At 42.1% G+C, this 22,544-nt stretch overlaps 2 protein-coding genes across 5 annotated transcripts; both read left to right on the forward strand.

Moving 5' to 3' along the window:
* The first annotated feature begins 3,921 nt into the window (after positions 1 to 3,921).
* Positions 3,922 to 12,104, forward strand: LOC117863492 (tau-cadinol synthase). 4 transcript variants are annotated; one of them, XM_034747215.1, is made up of 8 exons: positions 3,922 to 4,055; positions 5,689 to 5,793; positions 7,716 to 7,974; positions 8,209 to 8,578; positions 9,403 to 9,621; positions 11,024 to 11,159; positions 11,323 to 11,571; positions 11,652 to 12,104. In XM_034747215.1, exons 2-8 carry the CDS (start codon positions 5,755 to 5,757, stop codon positions 11,958 to 11,960), a joined length of 1,581 nt encoding a protein of 526 aa, XP_034603106.1. In that variant the 5' UTR covers positions 3,922 to 4,055; positions 5,689 to 5,754; the 3' UTR covers positions 11,961 to 12,104. The 4 variants fall into 4 exon arrangements, with proteins under 4 accessions (XP_034603106.1, XP_034603108.1, XP_072151303.1 ...); XM_034747217.2 differs by having other exon boundaries at positions 11,670 to 12,104; XM_034747216.1 differs by having other exon boundaries at positions 3,968 to 4,055; positions 5,632 to 5,793.
* A 1,717-nt stretch (positions 12,105 to 13,821) lies between these two features.
* On the forward strand, positions 13,822 to 21,001 carry LOC117863490 (probable disease resistance protein At1g61300). The gene is made up of 4 exons (XM_072295385.1): positions 13,822 to 15,874; positions 16,452 to 18,239; positions 18,926 to 18,983; positions 20,160 to 21,001. Exons 1-4 carry the CDS (start codon positions 14,287 to 14,289, stop codon positions 20,227 to 20,229), a joined length of 3,504 nt encoding a protein of 1,167 aa, XP_072151486.1. The 5' UTR covers positions 13,822 to 14,286; the 3' UTR covers positions 20,230 to 21,001.
* The last annotated feature ends 1,543 nt before the right edge of the window (positions 21,002 to 22,544 follow it).

Genomic DNA, 22,544 nt, shown 5'->3' on the forward strand with positions numbered 1-22,544 from the left:
TCTAGAGTAGGTAATAACCCCACTGTGTGAGCATGTGGCCTTAGAACGATTGCAAGACTGCTTTGCTTTAAGAACATGAATACACAACGACTCGATCTAGGCATGTGATAAGCCTCCACCCTTTGACTACTTAACATGGACATATTGCAAAGATGTAGGTCCCTCTCCTCCTTTGACTCTGTAAGACAACAATCCAGTGCAATTCATGCTCATCTTCCTGTTGGCCGGCTACAATAATATCGCCCGATGATCCAATCATCAAACTGCTCACACAAACTTTCCAAATCATCTAATCTCTTAATGTGCTTAACAAATTCCAGTACAACTTGGGGATGCTTATAAAGATAGTTTGGAGATCCAATAGCCAAGTTTCACAATGATGCCATGCATCCATCCATCTACGCCTTGATTTCAGTGCAAAATCTTGTTGCATACTTTTCAAAGTGTTGTCTCAATGCCATCCATCTACGCCTTGATTTCAGTGCACAATCTGTCGCATCGGCCAGCCGTGCAGCACACAACACTTCACACCAAACACAGTAGCAACAAAGGACTGAGCAAGAGTGTATAAAAGGCGCGGTTCAGCCACAGGTCTCTCTACTCTCACGCACCGTCTGATCACCTTCTTCCTTCCCGGCTATGGCGGCTGCGTTCCTCCTGCTGCTCGTCGTCCCCGCATTACCAGGAGGTGCCGTCCGCCGCCGTGGTAAATTTGTCTTTGATCTTGAGCAGTTGAGCACAACAAATTAACCATACAGGGATGGAGTTGAGGTTGACAGACAGCGTCACGGTCAGCAGACGAGCTTTGTGGCTGTGTCGAGCATCTTCTCCGCTCCATGGGATGTGTGAACAAGGTGAGCTGATGCAGGTCGCAGATGCGACCTGTACTGTGCTGATGCAGGAAGCAGGCAAGCAGATTGTTAATTTGGCGCAGGAAATTTTGTTTTTAGGCAAGGATTTTGTGGATGTTTAGCAAGAGGATGCTTTGATTACCATGAAAGAAAAGGAGAAAACATGATTGCCTATCTTGGCTCGCCACGATTGCGCGTTTATATGTGGTGAAAACACTAAAGAGATTGTCTCCTTCCTTGTCGGCAAGCTAGGCCATCAACTACCTTGATCAGTAGGGGAGTGCTGGAGGCACGAAGGACCTCAGGACCAGGCTCCTGCCTGCCGAGCCCTTGATCCAGGAGGTGTTCGTGCCCATCAACCTGGAGAACATACAAGGTACACAAGGCGCACTCCGGAGTCCACGAAGCTGTGGAGGCTCAGGGATGCCATTGGCGAAGTTGGGGATGCGGTCTGCGAGCTTGAGCACTCCAAGCTCGAGGAGAAGGTCAAGGAGCGCAAGGTTAGTGAATGGGGCTCCTCCTTTGCTAAGATGAAGCATCAAGTTGTCAGATCAGTTAAGTATGTTAGCGTTTTGGAGGAGGCTGTGGAAAGATTTTACTCACAATGGCACGTTTTGGAGGAGGCTGTGAAAAGATTTTACTCACAATGGCACACTCAACAGGCTGAAGAAGCTCTGGAGGGTTTAGACAGGGCTGCTATGGATTTCACGGAGAAGCTGAAATTTTTTATTGTGGTGAATGATGTCTAAGAGGACAAGAACATCAAACAACGGGAGGAATTGTTTGCCTCTCTGAGGACAGGGAAGAGTGGAAGCAGGATCTTAATTACTGAGTACTGACAAGTGACAACTCGTTTGCTATCAGTGTCAAACTTGGCTGCCAAAGCTTTGGGTGGCCGGAAAGAATGCCTGGCTTTGCAAAGTCTGGAGGAAGATGAAAATTGCACAAGCTTTTCAATCACCATGCCTTTCTAAGTGCTAGTCGTCAAGATTACCCAGCATCGCAACCAATTGGAGAAAAAATCGCTAGGACTTTCAGAAGCTGTCCCCTCATTACAAAGGCGGTTGGTGCACATCGATCTGAAAAACTAAACTACAATATGAATTTTATTGGATCTTCACTATGCGTTGAAGTTTGGAAAATTTTGAAGAAAATGAATAGGAACTTATGAAAGGACCTAGCTCCGTTGCCGTCGTCGACAACGAGCAAAACCTAGGCGTAGACTACCCTAGCTACCCCCACACGACGATTCCCCGGCCCTCCTCCCTCTCCGGTGCCAAACCGGCCGCTACAATAAATAACTAATAATGTTTGAAAATTTAGCTTAACTTGTATATCATCTCTGCACTTTCAATTATAATACAACAGAAACACAGTAAAGTGTCCATAATATACCATGCTGCAACTTGCGAGTACCATGCGTCGATGGACTTTCCATGGCTGATGCCCGCCGTGGCAGCTATATCGATCGTGCTGGGGAAGGCGCCTGATGACGCGCGAGGTGCTCCTGCCATCAATGGGGACATCAACAGCTCGCCAACGCGATTGAGCTGCCATGGTCCGGTCACACACAGATGGCGGCGGGCTCGGAGACCCTCAACATCGATATCCAGGGACGGTGAAGTGGAGGACGGCGCAGATCACAAAGAATCTGGCGGAGGAGCACGAGGAGGTGCAGGCGCGGATCTCCGGCAAGTCCATTCCGCCGCCGGGCGAGAAAGCCATCGCCATTCGTCATGAAACATCCAACGATGAGCAGCCGGCGGAAACGAGGGACAATTTTGGAAAAAAAAAAAGTCATCCGAGTTGACGGATTTTACGTAAATATTTGGATCCAGGGACGAGCAGCCCATGCATAATGCTTTATTTCGTTTGGATCACACGAGTCACGTGCATGCACGTGGTAGTCCTTCGCCTTTGACCATATACAGCTGTTTCAGGATCACATGTTTCGTGGCCCAAGGGATCGCCTGTAGCTGCTGGCCCGCACGTGTCACGTGTGCAAGGACTACCAGGCCAGCTGGCCCAGCTAGCTGCCGCCCCTGATCCAGCACGTTCTAGCGACAGAGAGCATCTTCAACGGTAATAAATCTTGTCCCGTACATGGAAAATTATATAGCCAATAAAATGAATATAGAATTTAGATACCTTTGAATTAGGTAAGCACAAAGTGTCTTAAAACTGTTTAAGTTAGAATAAACCAGAAATCCTTACCGTCCACTTCCTCCGTCTAAAAAAAGAGTTTCTCCATCTTAAAAAAAGTGTTTTTAAACATATTATTAGTTATAAGAAATGACTATATTATTGTCGGTGTTTATACCCAGCAACCTACCGAGGGGGTACCCGAGGTAGTGTTTTATGCGTGGGGCTCGTCGAGATCAGAAACGCGAAGGTGAACTTGAACCCACGATTTAGACAGGTCCGGGCCGCTTATATCACGTAATACCCTACTTCTTGTGTGTTGGTTGGATTGTATTGATTGAACTTGTTTGGAGGAGGTCCCTGCCTCATCTTATATTACCGGGGGTAGGGTTACATGTCAGTTGTTTATAAGAATACTAGTCGAATTCAACTAGAGTTCTACTCTAATTGCTACGAGTAGTAGTTTCCTAATCCTCAACTAGTTCTTATCCTCCACATAGACCACGTCATCCTGTACCGTAGTCTCCATATCTGACACGTTTCAGTGTACAGCCTCGTATCTAGGACTGTTCAAACCTTGTGGATATGGACGATAATTACCTCTAATTATTTATACTAATTATCACAGAAAGTTGCATGTATTATAGAATTATAAAAAGCATCGATCATTTGATTGGTTCCGTACGCTATTATAAATTATGAAAAGCATCGATCATTTGATTGGTTCCGTACGCTGATACTGTGTTTGTTATACTTTTTTTATTTATTGTTATTGGTGTCACTAGGAACTAAAGATACTCCGTTTGTCATATACTCTGTTTGTAGGATAAACATTGAATGTTAAAATAACACTTGTTTTGGAGTAAGAGCCATGTGCCCTACCCCGAGGAACCCGTAGCTTGGCTTTTTCTCGTATACAGTGGCTAATGGCCTCCATAAATATGCAGCATACCTCTGAGTAGTTGTGCAGTGTTCAAAGGCGAGGGCGCAGCGGAGCGCTGGAGGAGATCGACTCTAGAAGCAATGGAGGGGCCTCCGATGACAGCAAGTGTAACCACACCGGTGAGCCTTCTTTGCCGGCAACCATTTAGCATGTAGAGAGAACCTGAAATTTCTTTACATTCCTTTAGCAAATTAGCAATCTCGTGCATCCATAACTAAGCTGTTTGTTATCTAATTTTAATAATATCTTTGTTTAGAAATATTATTATCTGCTCTGCATGTCTAGAGGCATAAAAGATAAGTAAATAGCAAATTGAACATATCTTTGTTGTATTGGATAGAAGAACCATTAATCTATCCAAAAGCACTATTTCGATTCATTTCTATCAAACATTATGCATGAATATAATCGAGTTGATCTCATATCAATACGAATTTCACAAAACCTTGAATGGATATGAGAGGGCAGCCGCAGTGTAGCAAAAAGCCGATGCCCCATCAAGAAATAAAAAATTGATTGCTCAGCTGCATATGAGAGGGCAGCTGTACTATGTTTACTCACAACTGCACCATGAGTGGGCCCAGTGGGTCCCATGTTAATACTTCTAATTACTATCAAACATTCGATGTCATCGATGTGAGAGAGACTAATTTTTAATCCCGGCATCCAAACGAGGCCTTATGGATTGACAAAATTATCATAAACTCATTTCAATAGTGATAGATGAAACACCTGCCATACCCAAAGAATAATTAGTCAAAAATAAGAATATCCATGCTGAGTGAGAGACTTGAACTATAGGAGAAACATAACAAATTCAACATTGCTCAGTTAAAAAAATGTGTTTACTGTGGCTAGGAGATTACCTGAGGGGGTACTCTTTTTGTTATTTTCCTCCTTTTTTCTGGCTTTTGACATAGCGGTATTATTTCTACCCTTGTCTATTAATATATGAACGGCAAGCTCTTGCCAGTTCACTTTCAAAAAAATATGTTTACTTAATCCTTAACTACCATCTAATTACTTTCCTTAACTGCTATCATTGGATGAATTGGACAACAGCAAAATAAGCTCACACCTCGCCCTGGTGCGACCCGACTCCCATTAAGGGCCAGCCTTAGAGCTAGTTTTGTTAGCTTGAAAAAAATCGGGCTGGTCCGAGCCTTGCCCGAAATATTAAAATTAATTATTTCTACATTAAAAAAATCGTGTGAGCCCAACTTGGACCCTTATTTGCAGGTACCATAGAGTTATTTGCCGAATTTTAGCCTTGGTTTTAAGCCAAAAAAATCGGACTTTCTGTCAGGGCTTTGCAAAATGCTTAGGTCTAGGACGGACAAACATATTTGAGGATTTTCTAGATCATAGGCTTGGGTCACAAGTGTGCCGAGTCTGTATTCTTTGTAATCTTGTAACAACCCGTGTTCAAAATCTTATGACACTTTCTTCCTTGTTTCATGTAAAAGGTTTAATCCAGAGACACTATGTTTCTTTGTAATCTTGTATGCATGGAGTACTAAATGTAGACGAAATCAAAAACTAATTGTACAATTTTATTGTACTTTGCGAGATGAATCTTTTGAGACTAATTAGCCAATATTTAAACAATAATTCACGAATACAAACGAAACGCTACAGTATGCTACAGTGCTGATACAGTGATTTTTGGTGATCCAAAATCGGACAACTAAACAGGACCTAGAAACTTCGTACCCTACTCCGAGGAACCTAATGGCCTCCATAAATATGCAGCATACCTTTGAGTAGTTGGTCATAGTTCAAAGGCGAGGGTGCTGGAGGAGATCGATCCTAGAAGCAATGGAGGGGCCTCCGATGACAGCAAGTGTAACAACACCGGTGAGCCTTCTTTGCCGGCAACCATTTAGCATGTAGAGAGAACCTGAAATTTCTTTACATTCCTTTAGCAAATTAGCAATCTCGTGCATCCATAACTAAGCTGTTTGTTATCTAATTTTAATAATATCTTCGTTTAGAAATATTATTTTCCGGTCTGCATGTCTAGAGGCATAAAAGATAAGTAAATAGCAAATTGAACATATCTTTGTTGTATTGGATAGAAGAACCATTAATCTATCCAAAAGCACTATTTCGATTCATTTCTATCAAACATTATGCATGAATCTAATCAAGTTGATCTCATATCAATACGAATTTCACAAAACCTTGAATGGATAAGTACGTACTGATGTGTGAGTATACGCTCTTAGCTTTTACATGTTTTTCATCTTGGCATGAGTTCAAGCGACACACCGAGGTTGCTGGAATCGACGTCCAAGCCTCCAAGGGCCTAACGAGTGGCCATCAGGCCATGTAGGCACTGACGTGGCAGACATTGTCGTTGGAGTCACGCCGACATGATGGTTCATTTTCAGAACTGCTTTTCTAGGAGGCCTATTATAAAAATTATATGCCAAGAGGACCGATTAGAAATAAGTATGAAGTTTGTTCAACCCAGTATAATTATAGACTCCCTCAGTTCCTGTTTATAAGGTGTGATATGACATGCCACGGTCTCCCAAATTAAATTTTGATCATTCACTCATCTTATATTATATTATTTATGGTTATAAACTTATAATCATTGAAGAGTACATTTGATTACAAATCCGACTATATGAAGTTTATATTAAAAGATTAAAAAATGTTCACTAAATTATTGATCACATGTTGTAAGTTTGAATCTTGATATGCGTGTGCATCTTATAAATAGAAACGTTGACCCTACGGGCTAATTGTTGAGGGCATACACATAAATAATGAGATAGAGAGATGTGCAGTCACTTTTACCAAGAATGTGTGTATGTTGGCACACTGTACCTCGACATGAACATCTTTAAGAGACTTATGGATTGACGAAATTATCATAAACTCATTTCAATAGTGATAGATGAAACGCCTGCCATACCGAAAGACTAATTAGTCAAAAATAAAAATATCCATGCTGAGTGAGAGACTTGAACTCTAGGAGGAACATAACAAATTCAACATTGCTCAGTTAAAAAAAAAGGGTTTACTATGGCTAGGAGATTACCTGAGGGGTTAGTCTTTTTGTTATTTTCCTCCTTTTTTCTTGCTTTTGACATAGCTGTATTATTTCTACCCTTCTCTATTAACATATGAACGGCAAAGCTCTTGCCAGTTCACTTTCAAAAAAAATGTGTTTACTTAATCCTTAACTACCATTTAATTACTTTCCTTAACTGTCATATTTGAGGACTTTCTGTCAGGCTTTGCAAAATGCTTAGGTCTAGCACGGACAAACATATTTGAGGATTTTCTAGCTCATATGCTTGGGTCAGCAGTGTGCCGAGTCTGTATTCTTTGTGATCTTGTAACAACCCGTGTCCAAAATCTTATGAAGACCTAGCTCCCACATGGAATGAGTCCATATATACATAACACATCTTTTACACTTTCTTCCTTGTTTCGTGTAAAAGGTTTAACCCAGAGACACTATGTTTGGAACACGAAGAGTTATAAGCTGCCTACTTAGATTATCAAGATGGGGACTATATATGCCATCACATAGTGTTGAGAGTTCTGGGTCTCACTCAATCTTCAGAAAAAACACAGTAGCAATGGCAGGACTATATTGTGTTTAAGGATATAACTCCATGCTAAATTTGTGAGCCCAGAAAAATGTGTTTACCAAAACAATATATAGCTAGGATTGGTTGTTTATTTCATATCATATTATTTCTTGGGAAAATTACATAAATTATAGTCATGGAGTATAAAGTGTAGTTGCATAACTGTAGGTGCAAGAAATATGGATGGAAAATCGAGTCAGCGCACTAAAGGAGAAGGTAAGGTTGTTGTTTGAGGATTCCAAAGATATAATCGAGCAAATGAACCTAGTCGACACTATCCAACATCTTGGAATCGGGCATCATTTCAAGAAACAAATTGCCAACACACTTTGCAACATCCAACATATGGAATTCAATACCTCTAGCCTACACAAGGTTTCTCTCCGATTTCGCCTGCTTAGAGAGCATGGTCTTAGGGTATCTCCAGGTACGTATATAATGAATACACAATTTCCTAATATATCACACAATTTTAATTGTTGGAGTATCCAAACCCAACAATGATAAAAGATAATTTGTAATCACATTTTTGATTGGTTGCCTTCAAGTAACCCAAAGATGCGGATATCATTGCAGCATAATAAACATATTTTTCCAAATTATTATACATGCGACTCAAAACGTCGAGTGGGTCACTTGATTCATATGTATCTTTTTGCAGATGAATTCAACAGGTTTATGGATACAAATGGAAGCTTTAATATGGAAATGACTAATGACCCAAGGGGACTTCTTAGTCTATACAATGCAGCATATATGTTTATTCACGACGAAGCTCTCGAAGAGGCAATCTCTTTTGCAAGGCTACATCTTGAATCAATGAGACATAATCTTGAGTATCCACTATCTGAGCAAGTTAACCGTGCTCTTCACATCCCGCTTCCAAGGACCGTAAGGAGGGTAGAGACACTGCCTTATATGTCAGAGTATAAACATGAACGAGAATACAACCCCATCATTTTGGAGCTTGCGAAGATTGACTTTAACAATCTGCAACAACTTCACAAAAAAGAAATCGAGGCTATATCAAAGTATGCCACTTCAACCTATGCTTCACAATCCTCCCTTCTTTTTTAGGCCAAGAGCAACTCCTCTTTATTTAGTGATTAGGACTACTACAATCCTCCTCCAAAGCATACATGAAGAAGGAACAAAAGGGGGCTTCACTAGCCCTATAGTTTTCAGTCCTAAGTGCTAACTGTGGTGGCCTCCTTAGTGCAAAGATGAGATGCCATGTTAGCCGAACGCTTTACATGAACTAAACAGAAATAGTATAAATATAAAGTTAGCCTTTTGATATCTGCTAGAATCAACATGATTTCTAACAAAATTACAAATCATGTTTTTGCTGATCTGGGCTTCTGGAGTACCAAATCATGTTTTTGCTTCACAAAACTACAAAATAATGACATATAGTTATTATTAGACACATGCCCACTAGAATAACATTTAACCTTAGGAGAGCAGTGCATTTGAAGGATTAATTTAACATCCATTCGAAGTTGTAAGGTTATTGCAGTTTTATAGCCACAGCCATAGTAACATGAGCACACAAAGTGACAGTTAGATAATGTTCTACCTTATTCTTTTATATAACTTATAATTAGGTTGAGGTAATTACATTCCCAGCACTTTCCATCTCCTGCGTGACGAAGATTAGGTGTAACATGTGTGATGACAAGAAATGATTAAGCACCCTTTATTTATTAGTGTATTCCAGCGAAACCATAGTTTTAGAGTGTTCTGTGGGACCACATGCAAACCTTGTACATTAATTGTTGTTTACAAGGCACCAGCTAGTGCTATCATTTTTGTATATATAGAACCATAACAGAAGAAAAACATTGATTTTCAGATGGTGGAAAAATCTTCATGCGGAAGTAGCACTAAGCTTCGCTCGAAATCGTATTGTTCAATTGTATCTGTGGTCATATGCAGTGTACTATGAGCACGAATACAGTTGTGCAAGGATAATCCTTACCAAGTTGTTGGCCGTGATAACTATGATGGATGACATTTATGATACCCGTGCTACTTTGGAAGAGTCTCAAAAGTTGAATGAAGCTATAAAAAGGTGAGATTATTCAGGTTAAATATTACATTCATTAATTAATTTTTATATCTGAAAAACAAATATCTTCTACTCAGATTGCCATGTTAAGAATCTGGTGCGTGAAATAATTTAGTTATTGAATTCGATGAGTATAAACCATTGAGAACCTGCATGGGTTCGTATGTGGTGCCATAAAATGTCACAGTTCCCCAGTGTAGAGCTGTTTAGCTAAAATATTCAATACACATGAAAGCTATTCAAAATGCACATGAAAGGTATACCCTTGCATTATTGCTGCCGTGACCTGATTCTGTTATAACAAATTTATATGTGGAAAATCATACTTTCGCAAAAAAAAAATAATGTGATATATCCTACAAATCAACTTCATTAGTATTTTTAAAAAGCATTTCATCTGTGAAATTTCTAGGGGTAGTTGGGTAGAATTGTAAACCTTTGTTAAACAATTAATTCATAAAAACTATTTTTTTTCATTTGGTTCTGCCGGTAACGAACTATGAGTACACACATGTCGTTGTTAAGTACTATATATCTATAATATTGAAACTATATTTAATGTCAAAATGTATTTACAATGTCATGAATTGGCATTTATATCGTGGATTACATGTTCATAAAGTACAAAGTTTAGGTGGCATTTCCTCTTCATCAGAAGGCAAGCTAAGTTGACTTGTCACTGTGTTTGGGCCATCACCCTAACCTGACCAATTTTGGCAACAATATGCTATGGATCATAATGTAAGAATCCAAAGGAAAACATAGTTTACATATTAATTATACTTTCTCTGGTTTACCTCTAAACATTCTTTCCCTAGAACTCAACGACATGACAACACAGTGAAATATGCATCTATAGTCCTTGATTTTAACCACAAGGAAAATAAAAATATAGAAGTCAAAATGGGACCACGATGAACCAGGCAACTAATAATAAAACAGGACTGTTGTGAGATGGGTTATTGTTCGACAACCAATAAGATGTGTCAGTTAGTGTGGCTGTTACCAGAATTTTATCTTTATAACACACTAATTAACTAATAGAGATGATCCAAACATATGGTAGATTACTTATCACCATAATCCGCAACAGCCAGTTATTTCTTACTGATGTAGCTGAACCATGGGGCTTCTAGTAATTATTTGGTCATCCCCTATGCCAGCTATGCCAATTATTAGGACGCTTGAGATGCAGCTTATACGGTATTTTTCTTTTTCGGGAAGATATTAGGAATCATATAGAGCAACAAGTTAAACATGTCCTAAATCTGAAAAAATATACATGGGTGTTTTTTTTAAGTACAATCTAGACTCTAAGGACAAGTGATGAGAGGGAAGCAGTTTCTATTCAGTGGTATCGTCGTCGAAAATAATAATAATAATAATAATAATAATGTATCTGCAGATGGGATGAGAGTGCTGTTTCTATTCTACCAGAGTATCTCAAGAAGTTCTACCTCAGGATTTTAAGAACCTTCAAAGAGATTCAGGATATGCAGGCGCCAAATGAGCAGTACAAGGTTTCCTACGCCCAGAAATCGGTACACATGACTATTCTACACGTGAATTGCATTTTATAAATTATGGGACAACCGCTTATATACCAATGACCTCATTTTTAGGGGGTAAATGAGGCAAAACCCTGCAACCCTTTGTTAATTTGGGGGAACCTAACTGAAACCACAACCAATTCCTACTGTGCAGTTTCAGACACTATCCAATTACTACCTTCAAGGAGCGGAGTGGTTCCATTGCAAGAAAACGCCAACATTCAAAGAGAAAGTAGAAGTATCTTTGATGGATTCAGGTGGTCCATTCTCATGTGTTGCACTACTAGTTGGCATGGGTGATATAGCATCGAAGGAGGCTCTTGACTGGGCGCTTGGCTATACCGGTGCCGTGAGAGCATGTGGAGAGATAGCGCGTTACATGAATGACATCGCTGCACTAAAGGTATTAGTTTGATTTTAAATTTTCCTATAGTTCATTTTTATCCAAGGAGGATATACTCTATATAAGAACATAACACTCAGCATATATGTTATCCACAGCATGGTAACAGGGAACAGGATGCTGCAAACTCTGTCGAGTGCTACATTGCTGAGTATAATGCTACGAGTGAGGTAGCCATTGCGAATATAAACCGGATGGTGGAAGATGCATGGAAAACTGCAAACAAAGACATGCTAGAACTTGGTTCGTTGCGTCCGGCGGTAAAACGAGTTATCGACGTAACAGCCAGCTTGACGCTGATGTATGGTGACAAGAAAGATGCCTTCACATTTGGCGACGACCTTGAAAGCCTTATTAAACGGCTGTTTTTCACTCCTATCACAATTTAGAGCCTCGATCATTAAATGTTTGCAAGTGTTATTGTGAGATAGATTTTCAAAAATGGAACTCTCTGTTGATGAATATGTAAGAAGGAATTGTGTTGTAATGTATGCTCATCTGCAATATTATTATCTTAACTTCTTTGCCCTCTACGATGATTATGCATTTATGCTTGTGGTCTGGACTCTGGATCGTCTTGTCGTTTAATCCTCCCATTTCTGTATGTTCAGATTTGTTCCTAATTACGTAGCAATCTGGGACGGAGCAAAACTTTCAGACTTTCGACACGCAGTTGTGCATTGGACCTATCATTCAATTCGCTTTTTGCCGGATCACTGATTTCAGACGAGCTTTGTCGCTGTGCTGAGCATCTCTGTTCCATGGGATGTGTGTGAACAACGTGAGCTGATGCAGGTCGTAGATGCGACCTGTACTTAAGCAGCTCTGAAGCAGCAGCGCCGGGGCACAAGAGTTGAAGATCTACGCCGGCGATCTGGCCCCGAAGGTGGATAACTCCCGGCTGCGAGAGATGTTCAGCAAGCACGGGAAGGTGGCCTGCGCCAGAGTCGCGTACGACAAGAAGGGGCGATCACGAGGGTTCGGGTTCGTGACCATGGCGACGGAGGAGGGATTCGACAACGCCATGGCTGCTCTCAATGCCGTGAAGAAGGCACACCTTGGAAGCACCTAGGCGTCATGTAAGCCCTTTCGCACCTTCATAAGGGTGTGTTTCGATGATAAATTACAACCGTTCACTTATGACTAACCTATATGTTTTGAAACGAATCTATATTGGTTATCATATCATAAGTTTATTGGAATATGACCCCTCAATTTAAATAGAAAAACAGCTTCTAATACTAAGATGTTGTTTGGTCCCTAAAATGTAACATAATTTCGTAAGTCTTATCGTTACATCCGTTTGTTTGTAACCATTTGTAATCCATTAACGCGTAATCAGATCCCCAAGCCAGTACATGCCCGATACTGCTCCTCAACCACCGTAATCAAAAAATGATGCAACGGCGGCGCTATCACAGATCGTGACTCCAGCGCGGTGGCGCCCTCCAAACGCTGTCGTGTGCTTGTGCCTGCGCCTCCAGTCCTCTGCCTCCTGGCGACATGCATGATGAGGAAGGAGACAACGGCGAGTAGCTCTGCCGGGAACCGGCATGCCACCCACGTCGCATCGGACGGCTACCAGGTCCCCAGGGGTGGACGGTATCTGAAACACCGTCCACCCCCTGGGCCGCAACGAACGCTGCCTCCGCCTCACGCCGCGGCTCGCCGGAGCGTCGTTGGGTTCCGGCCGTCTCTCCCTTCCTTCCCTCCTCCTCCCAGCTTGCACCACGCATGCCATTTTTCCTCAGCTTGCATCTGCAGCCGTGTGCCAGCCGCCGGCGACTTCAGAGTTCGAGTCTCAAGTCGCTTAGATCCGCTCCGTTCCTCTCCTGGTTAAGACTCATCGGCTGTAGTTACCTTGCATCTGCTTCCTGTGCGAGGTAACTATCTGGTTGTCCACACAAACTCCATGCGAATTGAAAAACTCGAAATTGATCTCCCCTCTTTACCTAAAAACGATGATGTCCGGTTCAAAAAAAATAACGATCATGTAAATTGTATTGTCAGTTCTTTCGTTCCCCATCCCTTTGTTTGCGGCTCACGCGCATTTACCCACCCCCACTCGTGCCGTCGGTTCGGGCGCCGCGCGCCCTCCGGCGGAGGAATCCAATGCAGGTGCGCGATGCTAGGCGGCTGCGGCTGCGGTGCGCCCCACCTTATTCCGGCGGTCCGGAGACGAAGGGGCGAGCTGGTACGTCAGGCCGTCGGCATCTTGCATCTCGCACCGTATAGTAAGTACCTGCAGTATTTGTCCCAAAAGTTGCAGTAAGATTGCATCTCATTTGCTCTTCATTTTGTCTTATCCATGGAGAATTTTGTGTGCTTAGCGCGTATAGAAAACCGAGTCACGTCAGGTCGAAATGAAGTAACCTATGATTTCAAGGGTAAACCGGAACCCAACAATCTGATGGTTTGTCAACGGTTCTGGCCCACATCAGACGGGAATGGCACTTTAGAAGTCTACCCGAGATGCCTTTTCATGCTTGTTTTGACTGAACAGTTCCTCCACCCCAGCTTGCAGTTCCTCTATCTTGCTCGATCTCTCGCTGTGCAGCTGCGCTTTGATGTCCCGGACTTAATCCATCCATTCCACTTCCAGCAGTGTTTATCTTTCACTATTCCTCCTCTCCACCTAGCGGTTCGCCTGTTCCTGCTGCTTTTGCTCTCGCCCCGCCACACATAAGGGAAGGCGAAGCTCTGCCCCGGAGGTTCATGGCGGCCTCAGCCACTCTTGTTTTCGCCGGGAAGTCGGTGGCAACTCCGGCCATCTCCTTCTTGATCAACAAGGCCTTCACCTACCTGAACAAGTACCGGAACGCAGAAGGCGTGGCTGAGATGAAGGACAGAATATTGGGCCGACTGGATCAGATACAAGCTGTGTTTGATGTTTTCAACCCTGAACGCATCAAGGGTGAGAGCAGAGCACTTGACGCGTGGCTGTGGAAACTCAGGGATGCCGTCGAGAAGGCTGAGGATGCACTCGATGATGTCGAGTACTACGAGCTCGAGAAGAAGGCCAAAGATCGAAAGGTTAGTAACTGGGGCTCCACTTTTGATAAGATCAAGCATAATGCTATGAAGTATGTTAAGGAGACTACCATTGTGGACAAGGCTACCAAAGGTTTGACTCACGGTGGCTCTCTCAAGAGGCTTCGCAAATCTTTAGAAGGGTTAGACAAGGCTGCTGCAGGTGTTGCTGATTTCGTCACACTGGCTGAATGCCTTAGAGGGTCTATTAGTCAGCTGGAAGAGGATTTTCTGAAGGATAGGGAAACAGGTTCCAACCTAACTGCTCCTGAAGTGTTTGGTCAGAACAAGGAGAAGGAGTTACTAATTGGATGGCTGACAAAGCCATCATGTGAAGATGCTGAAATTAAGGTGTGCAGTAATCATGTGTCTATTGTCTCAATAGTTGGTCACGGTGGGATGGGGAAAACTACCCTTGCCCAATTCGTATGCCAAGATGATGCTGTCAGAAAGCATTTTGAAATGGTGATCTGGGCATGTATATCCACAGGCTTTGATGCAATGTCTGCCACAAGTAAGATACTCGAATCTGCTACATGGGCAACACCTAATGCCAAAACTTTAGAAGCGTTGCAGAAAATTCTCGAAGAGAATCTGAAGTCTGTAAAATTCTTGCTTATCTTGGACGATGTATGGGATGACAAGAAAACTGATCAATGGGAAAAGTTGTTTGCTCCACTGAGGGCAGGAAAGAGTGGAAGCAGGATCTTGCTAACAACTCGTATGCAATCAGTGGCAGATTTGGCTGCGTATGCACTGGCAAGTAAAAATGAGTGTCTAGCATTGCAAGGTCTGGAGGAAGATGAAAATATTAAGCTTTTCCATTGCCATGCGTTTCCCAAAGAGAGTTTGCAACATTATGCAGCCTTGCAACCAATTTCTGGCCAAATTGCAAAGAATCTCCGAGGATGTCCTTTGATGACAAAAGTTGCTGCTTCACATTTGCGAGATAACTTGAGTTTTCAGTACTGGAACAATTTCCTGCATCAAAGGTTGGAACATTTTGGTGGAACTGCTGAGGATATTATGAATGTTCTCAAGTTAAGCTACTGGCACCTTCCAATAGAGATGCAAACTTGCTTCCGATATTGCAGCATATTCCCACAAGATTTTGTATTTGACAAGGAGCAATTGGTGAAGATGTGGGTGAGCTCAGGATTGATATCACAGGTTGCATTTGGTTCAGAAAGTCTAATGAACACTGGGAAACAATACCTAGATCAACTAACCCAGCCCGAAAATCATTCTTTTTTTTTTGAAAGGAACGGCAAAAGCTTTGCCGTAAATTTTATTAGAAGAGAAAAAAAGGAAAAAAGAACAAGTCTGTACAACAGGCAGTATCTCATCTACTGCCGTCCAAACACAACAAAACAAAAACTCCCAAGCAAACTAGACAACTAAATTCCCTGAAAACTGAAGAACGAAAGCGAGAAACAGTGCTACAATTCCGGTGCTTCTTTCACCAGCTTTATATCTAGTTTGACGAGGGTGATCGAACCAGCGAGATGCTCGACTACTGATTTGTTGGTCCTTGTGTAGCGAAGCTGAATTGCTGGGCGTCTTCTTTGATTAAGTACGCTACCTCTTCAGTTGATTTGGATTCATGATTAAAGACTCTCCTGTTTCTTTCCTTCCATATGTTCCACCAGAAATAGATGATGAGGCTATCAAAGGTCGGTCTCGATTGCTTATCCAGTTTTGCTCTGCATTTCTTCCACCATCCACTTACCGAGGGGGTTGAATCACTTGCTGGTAGGCCTTGCAGGCTATACCAGGTTGTAAGCTTGGACCACACTGTCTTAGTGTATGGGCAATCTTTGCAAATGTGCGTTGGTGTTTCGGCTTCAGAGATGACAACTTTGGAAATGAAAAATATATTATGCATGACTTGATGCATGATTTGGCAAAGTATGTTTCTTTGGGTGAATGTGCCCGAGCAGTTGATGTTGCCAGTCTTGAGAATGTGGCAAGCACAGTACGACATATATGTATTGAGCATATTAATAATTTGTCAGCTGAAAAGATCATAAAAATCACCCATTTGGAAAATCTGCGTACAATTATTATCAAAGGTATGAAACCGATTAACGAGGTTACTTTAAATATAGTGGAAGAACTGGTACAGAGCTCAAAATCCCTGCGTCTATTACAAACAAATTTGTGGCAAACATCCCATTTTGTAGGCAAACTTGCAATATTAAAGCACCTACGTTTTGTTGGACTGCAGTGGATTCCACCAGAGAGTATATGTGGGGTTATCAAACTATATCATTTGACAACACTTGAGTGCAGATATATGCGGATAGAACAAGAACAACTTAGAGATGTTGCGAACATTGAGGCTCAAGTAAATCTTATGAAACTAAGTATTTCAAACTTCAGTGGCATTATAGTTTCACTTTGGGCTGAAAAACTGGTGGTCCAAAACCTTGTGAAGCTTGAGCTCCAAGGATTGGGAAGTTGTGAACAACTGTTAGCCATTGAGAAGTTACTAACGCTCGAAGATTTAATGTTAGTAAATATTCCTAGACTGGAAAAAATTGGTCAGGGATTTGATGTATCGGGATATGAGTGTACTGAGTTGTTCTTGCCACCAAATCTTCATAACCTTGTCATAAGAAATTGTCCAAAACTTAAGGAATTGCCTCTTCTACCTCCTAGCTTGAAGTCACTGTATATAAAAGAGGTCGGGTTGACCAAGCTTCCAGGGGTGGGAAAGGTAAATAACAGGAGTTCAGAAACTGCATCATTCCGATGGCTGTCCATCGTTGTCCAATCTTGTCAAAGTTTAACTTCGCTGGAGGGGAGTCTTTTTGAGCAGAAACAACACATGGAAGCTGTGACTTATTTACGCATTACTGACTGTGTACAACTGGAGTCTGCACCATTACCATTTGAAGAAATGAAACAGCTTTCAAGACTCGACATTTCATGTTGTCCAAAGTTAAGGACACTAAGAGGTAGTGAAGATAAACTCCTTACATCATCACTTAGAAGACTAACAATCGGGCAGTGTGGTGAGCTGGAAGGGTCGCTGCAAGGAATCCCTCTTCCAGACACGTTGAAGTCATGGGTAAATGTGAGTATTGTTGAATGCGAGAGCCTGTCTTCCCTGGGTGGGCTCGAATCCCTTCCATTGGTCCGCTCGTTAGAAATCACCGGATGCTGTAAACTCACAGAGGCAGGGCTGTCCCTGAATCTGGATGTATCTGGTGGCGGAGAAGAACATCTGGTGGTGCCCAGAAGCTCCCTACGCATCCAAAAACTTCGAATCGATCACCCATCCCTGCTACTTGTTGAGCCCCTCAACAGCCTGTGCCAAACCAACAAAGTTATTCTTGATGGGTCGGAGATGGAGAGTGTGCCTGAGGGATGGCTACTACAGAACCGGTCATCCCTCAAGTCTCTATCTGTAATTGCCAAGTCCTTGGAATCGCTCCCATCAAGCATGCAAGACCTCTCCTCTCTCGAGAAATTGTGCCTAACATCAGCTGGCAAACTCCGATCACTTCCAGATTTACCCTCCTCTCTGAAGAAAATATATCTTTCGAGATGCAACTTGGAGCTGGAAAAGAATCTTAGAGAATTTGGAAGCCTTGAACAGACCAAGATTTGCCATGTCCTGCGAGTGGAAATAGGTATCTCCACCCTACCATTCTCATCCTTGCATGTTTTGTATGTTTGCGTCCTACGTCCCATCTGTGAGTTGTTTTTATTCATAACTTCCACCCTTTTAGTCTCACCCTTTCATCTTCTGTAGTTTGCATCTTCTGTCGAATTTTTGCTGTTCTTGTTCACATATTCATTTAGTGTTCTTGTTTGGGGTCTTTTTTAGGTTCGCATGTCTGTCATTCCGAATTAATACTATCTTAATTTGCCCTGCTCTCTCTCCGGTTTTCCAGCAACCAATTCTTGTTTCCTGCATCACCTATATTCTCAAGTGTCCTGTTACAGTCTCATCCTTGTTGAATGCATAGATTAACTAATCTTGCTCTGTTAAAGTTGCCATGTTCTGTATTTAACAATTCTAATTGTTTGGTAACGTGCCTGATAAAAAAGTTTGTCTTATTATTAGTTATGCTGTAGTATTCGTAAAGACAGACATTCTCTTTCAAATCTAAGACACCTTTGGCAGCTTTTACATCTTAAACCAGCCCTGGGTAAGGATCATATGGCATGTCGCATTCATGTTTTCTTCCAGCCTCGTCGGCCATTACCTATATGTTGTTTTTTCCCCTTAAGTTGATATACTTCGTATTCTACTTACATTACTTGAAGAAATTATTTACAGCCTCCATTGGTGATTGACTACTAACCTATGTAGGAGATTCATACTTCATCATGGGCAAGCAGTGCAACAAGGAGACTTTTGAAAAACTACGGTAATCAACACTCTTTGAAGAGCAATAAGCAAATTTTCCCTCTTTTTACTCTGAATAATGCAAATAAACAGACAATGAAAATACAGCTTACTTGATATATTTTCTCTACTTCTTGCTACCACTACCAGTCTGCATAAGGTAGCACCGAGGGATCTATTTTATTAGAGTCCACAAACCGTAGTGTGCACAAAACAAGTGAAATGCTATTGATTTTTCTATTCCCAAAGATTTACTTTCAATAAAAAAATACTAACCATCTGTTAAAAATCTATGAAAATTATGCTCACCTTTTCCTAGCTTCCTCATCGAAATACTTTATGAATAACAGCAGAAGAATGCTCATGATGATCATATGCTGTGTGGTCTTGTAATGTATATAGTACTCTCTGTTCCAAGTTATACTTTACTAAAGCTCTTAAGTCAAACTTGTCTAATTTTGACCAAGCTTATAGAAAAATATAATAACATATTAACATCTACAATACCAAATAAATGCACTACGAAGGCATATTTTATGGTCGATTCAATGAAACTAATTTGATCTTGTAGATGCTGATGCTTTTTTTATAAGATAGAGAAGTTTGACTTAGGACAAAGCTAAAGTGAACTATAATTTGGAACAGATGGATTATCACCAAAATATAATGTAAGGTGCTACCTACAATTCTTATTATTGCCCTTGTGAAGGATAATTTATATCCCGCACGTATGTCGTAATGTTAATGCGAGATAAATGATATTACCATCTTTCACATGGCAACATGCAAATGATAGTTAAATGATCATCATACCTTTTAGAAGCATTAGCCTAGTAATGTGCTCATTTTGAGCTGGTGGAAAGACATCTCTTTTTGCTTCATTACAATCTTGAAGAGTTTGTCTGATGTCAATATATGATACACTCAGTTTCTTTCCCTTTTCTTTCATTCTTTAGATTATGTGATTTGTTTGAACTTTCTGTATATTGTCTATACTTCGGTAGTTCTTCGTAGTTATTAGCTAGTGCCTACTGCACTGATGATGTACGGTCATCTTTAGGGCTTAGTTTCATACTTCATGTAGTATTGTTGAGTATTACCGACTTCATATTTTATTAAAAAAATGATAATTGTTTTTTTTGTATATTTGATTAGAAACAACTTGTTCTCTATCAAGATAATATTCTTCTATTATCAGGTATAAGGACAATAACACACTTTCTTCATGGGCAAACCAACAAGAAGATAGTGGCAAGTGTGTTGAGTAAGCATCGAATATGGCTGTCTCCTTCCTTGTCGGCAAGGCCATCAACTACCTTGATCAGTAGGGGAGTGCTGGAGGCATGAAGGACCTCAGGACCAGGCTCCTGCCTGCCGAGCCCTTGATCCAGGAGGTGTTCGTGCCCATCAACCTGGAGAACATACGAGGTACACAAGGCGCACTCCGGAGTCCACGAAGCTGTGGAGGCTCAGGGATGCCATTGGCGAAGTCGGGGATGCGGTCTGCGAGCTTGAGCACTCCAAGCTCGAGGAGAAGGTCAAGGATCGCAAGGTTAGTGAATGGGGCTTCTCCTTTGCTAAGATGAAGCATCAAGTTGTCAGATCAGTTAGGTATGTTAGCGTTTTGGAGGAGGCTGTGAAAAGATTTTACTCACAATGGCACACTCAACAGGCTGAAGAAAGCTCTGGAGGGTTTAGACAGGGCTGCTATGGATTTCACGGAGAAGCTGAAATTTGTTCATGAGCATGCCATTAGTCATGAGATGTGCGCCTATTGCAGAGGTTTCTCGCGAAGAAAATGAACTCTCCGAAATTTTTATTGTGGTGACTGATGTCTAAGAGGACAAGAACATCAACCAATGGGAGGAATTGTTTGCCTCTCTGAGGACAGGGAAGAGTGGAAGCAGGATTTTACTGAGTATTGACAAGTGACAACTCGTTTGCAATCAGTGTCAGGCCTTGTTTAGTTCCTTTTTTCCAACTTTAGCACAGTAAAAAAGAAGATTCCTCATCACATCAAACTTGCGGTACATGCATGGAGTACTAAATGTAGACGAAATCAAAAACTAATTGCACAGTTTTGTTATACTTTGCGAGACGAATCTTTTAAGCCTAATTAGTCAATGTTTGGACAATAATTCACGAATACAAATGAAATGCTACAGTTGCATATTTATGGCAAAATGCAAACTTTGCACTCCCAATTTAGGAACTAAACAAGGCCTCAAACTTGGCTGCCAAAGCTTTGGGTGGCCGGAAAGAATGCCTGGCTTTGCAAAGTCTGCAGGAAGATGAAAATTTCACAAGCTTTTCAATCACCATGCCTTTCTAAGTGCTAGTCGTCAAGATTACCCAGCATCGCGACCAATTGGAGAAAAAATCGCTAAGACTTTCAGAAGCTGTCCCCTCATTACAAAGGCGGTTGGTGCACATCTGAACAACTAAACTACAATATGAATTTTATTGGATCTTCACTCTGCGTTGAAGTTTGGAAAATTTTGAAGAAAATGAATAGGAACTTATGAAAGGACCTAGCTCCGCTGCCGTCTCCGACAACGAGCAAAACCTAGGCGTAGACTACCCTAGCTACCCCCGCACGACGATTCCCCAGCCCTCCTCCCTCTCCGGTGCCAAACCGGCCGCCGGAGAGGAACGGGGCGGTGGAATCGCCACCGGAAGAAGATCCGCCTCTCGGTCGCTTCTGTTCGCCCGCTCAGCACTGTAGCAGAGGATAGGGACGAGAGGACGGGGTTATTGAAGATAGTTGAAATGCCACTACAATAAATAACTAATAATGTTTGAAATTTTGGCTTAACTTGTATATCATCCCTGCACTTTCAATTATAATACAACAGAAACACAGTAAAGCGTCCGTAATATACCATGCTGCAACTTGCGAGTACCATGCGTCGATGTGCTTTCCAGGGCTGATGCCCGCCGTGGCAGCTAGAATCGTCGTGCTGGGGAAGGCGCCTGATGACGCGCGAGGTGCTCCTGCCATCAATGGGGACATCAGCAGCTCGCCGACGCGATTGAGCTGCCATGGTCCGGTCACACACAGACGGCGGCGGGCTCGGAGACCCTCAACATCCAAGGACGGTGAAGTGGAGGACGGCGCAGATCACAAAGAATCTGGCGGAGGAGCACGAGAAGGTGCAGGCGCGGAGCTCCGGCAAGTCCATTCCGCCGCCGGGCGAGAAAGCCATCGCCATTCGCCATGACTGATCCAACGACGAGCAGCCGGCGGAAACGAGGGACGATTTTGGAAAAAATGCCATCCGAGTTGGCGGGTTTTATGTAAATATTTGGATCGCGACGCGATACAAATTATTTGGATCGTGATTATTAATCGCGATCCAATTATAAAGGTTTACGTAAAATCAGAGGGTTAATTTGTAAAACCTTTCCCCTCCCTCCCACCGTCGGCGGCCGACGGACGCCGGCGTTGATGGCGAACCAGCGGGGCCTCCCGCTTCCCTTTGCTCCGGATGGACACCTTCAGCGCCGAAGACGAGCGTCGCGACCGATGTATGTATGCATTATTCGGAATCTTGGGCCTTGTTTAGTTCCCAAATTGGGAGTG

The sequence above is a fragment of the Setaria viridis genome, chromosome 7 (genome assembly GCF_005286985.2).
Source record: "Setaria viridis chromosome 7, Setaria_viridis_v4.0, whole genome shotgun sequence".
In the NCBI taxonomy this organism is placed as follows: Eukaryota; Viridiplantae; Streptophyta; class Magnoliopsida; order Poales; family Poaceae; genus Setaria; species Setaria viridis.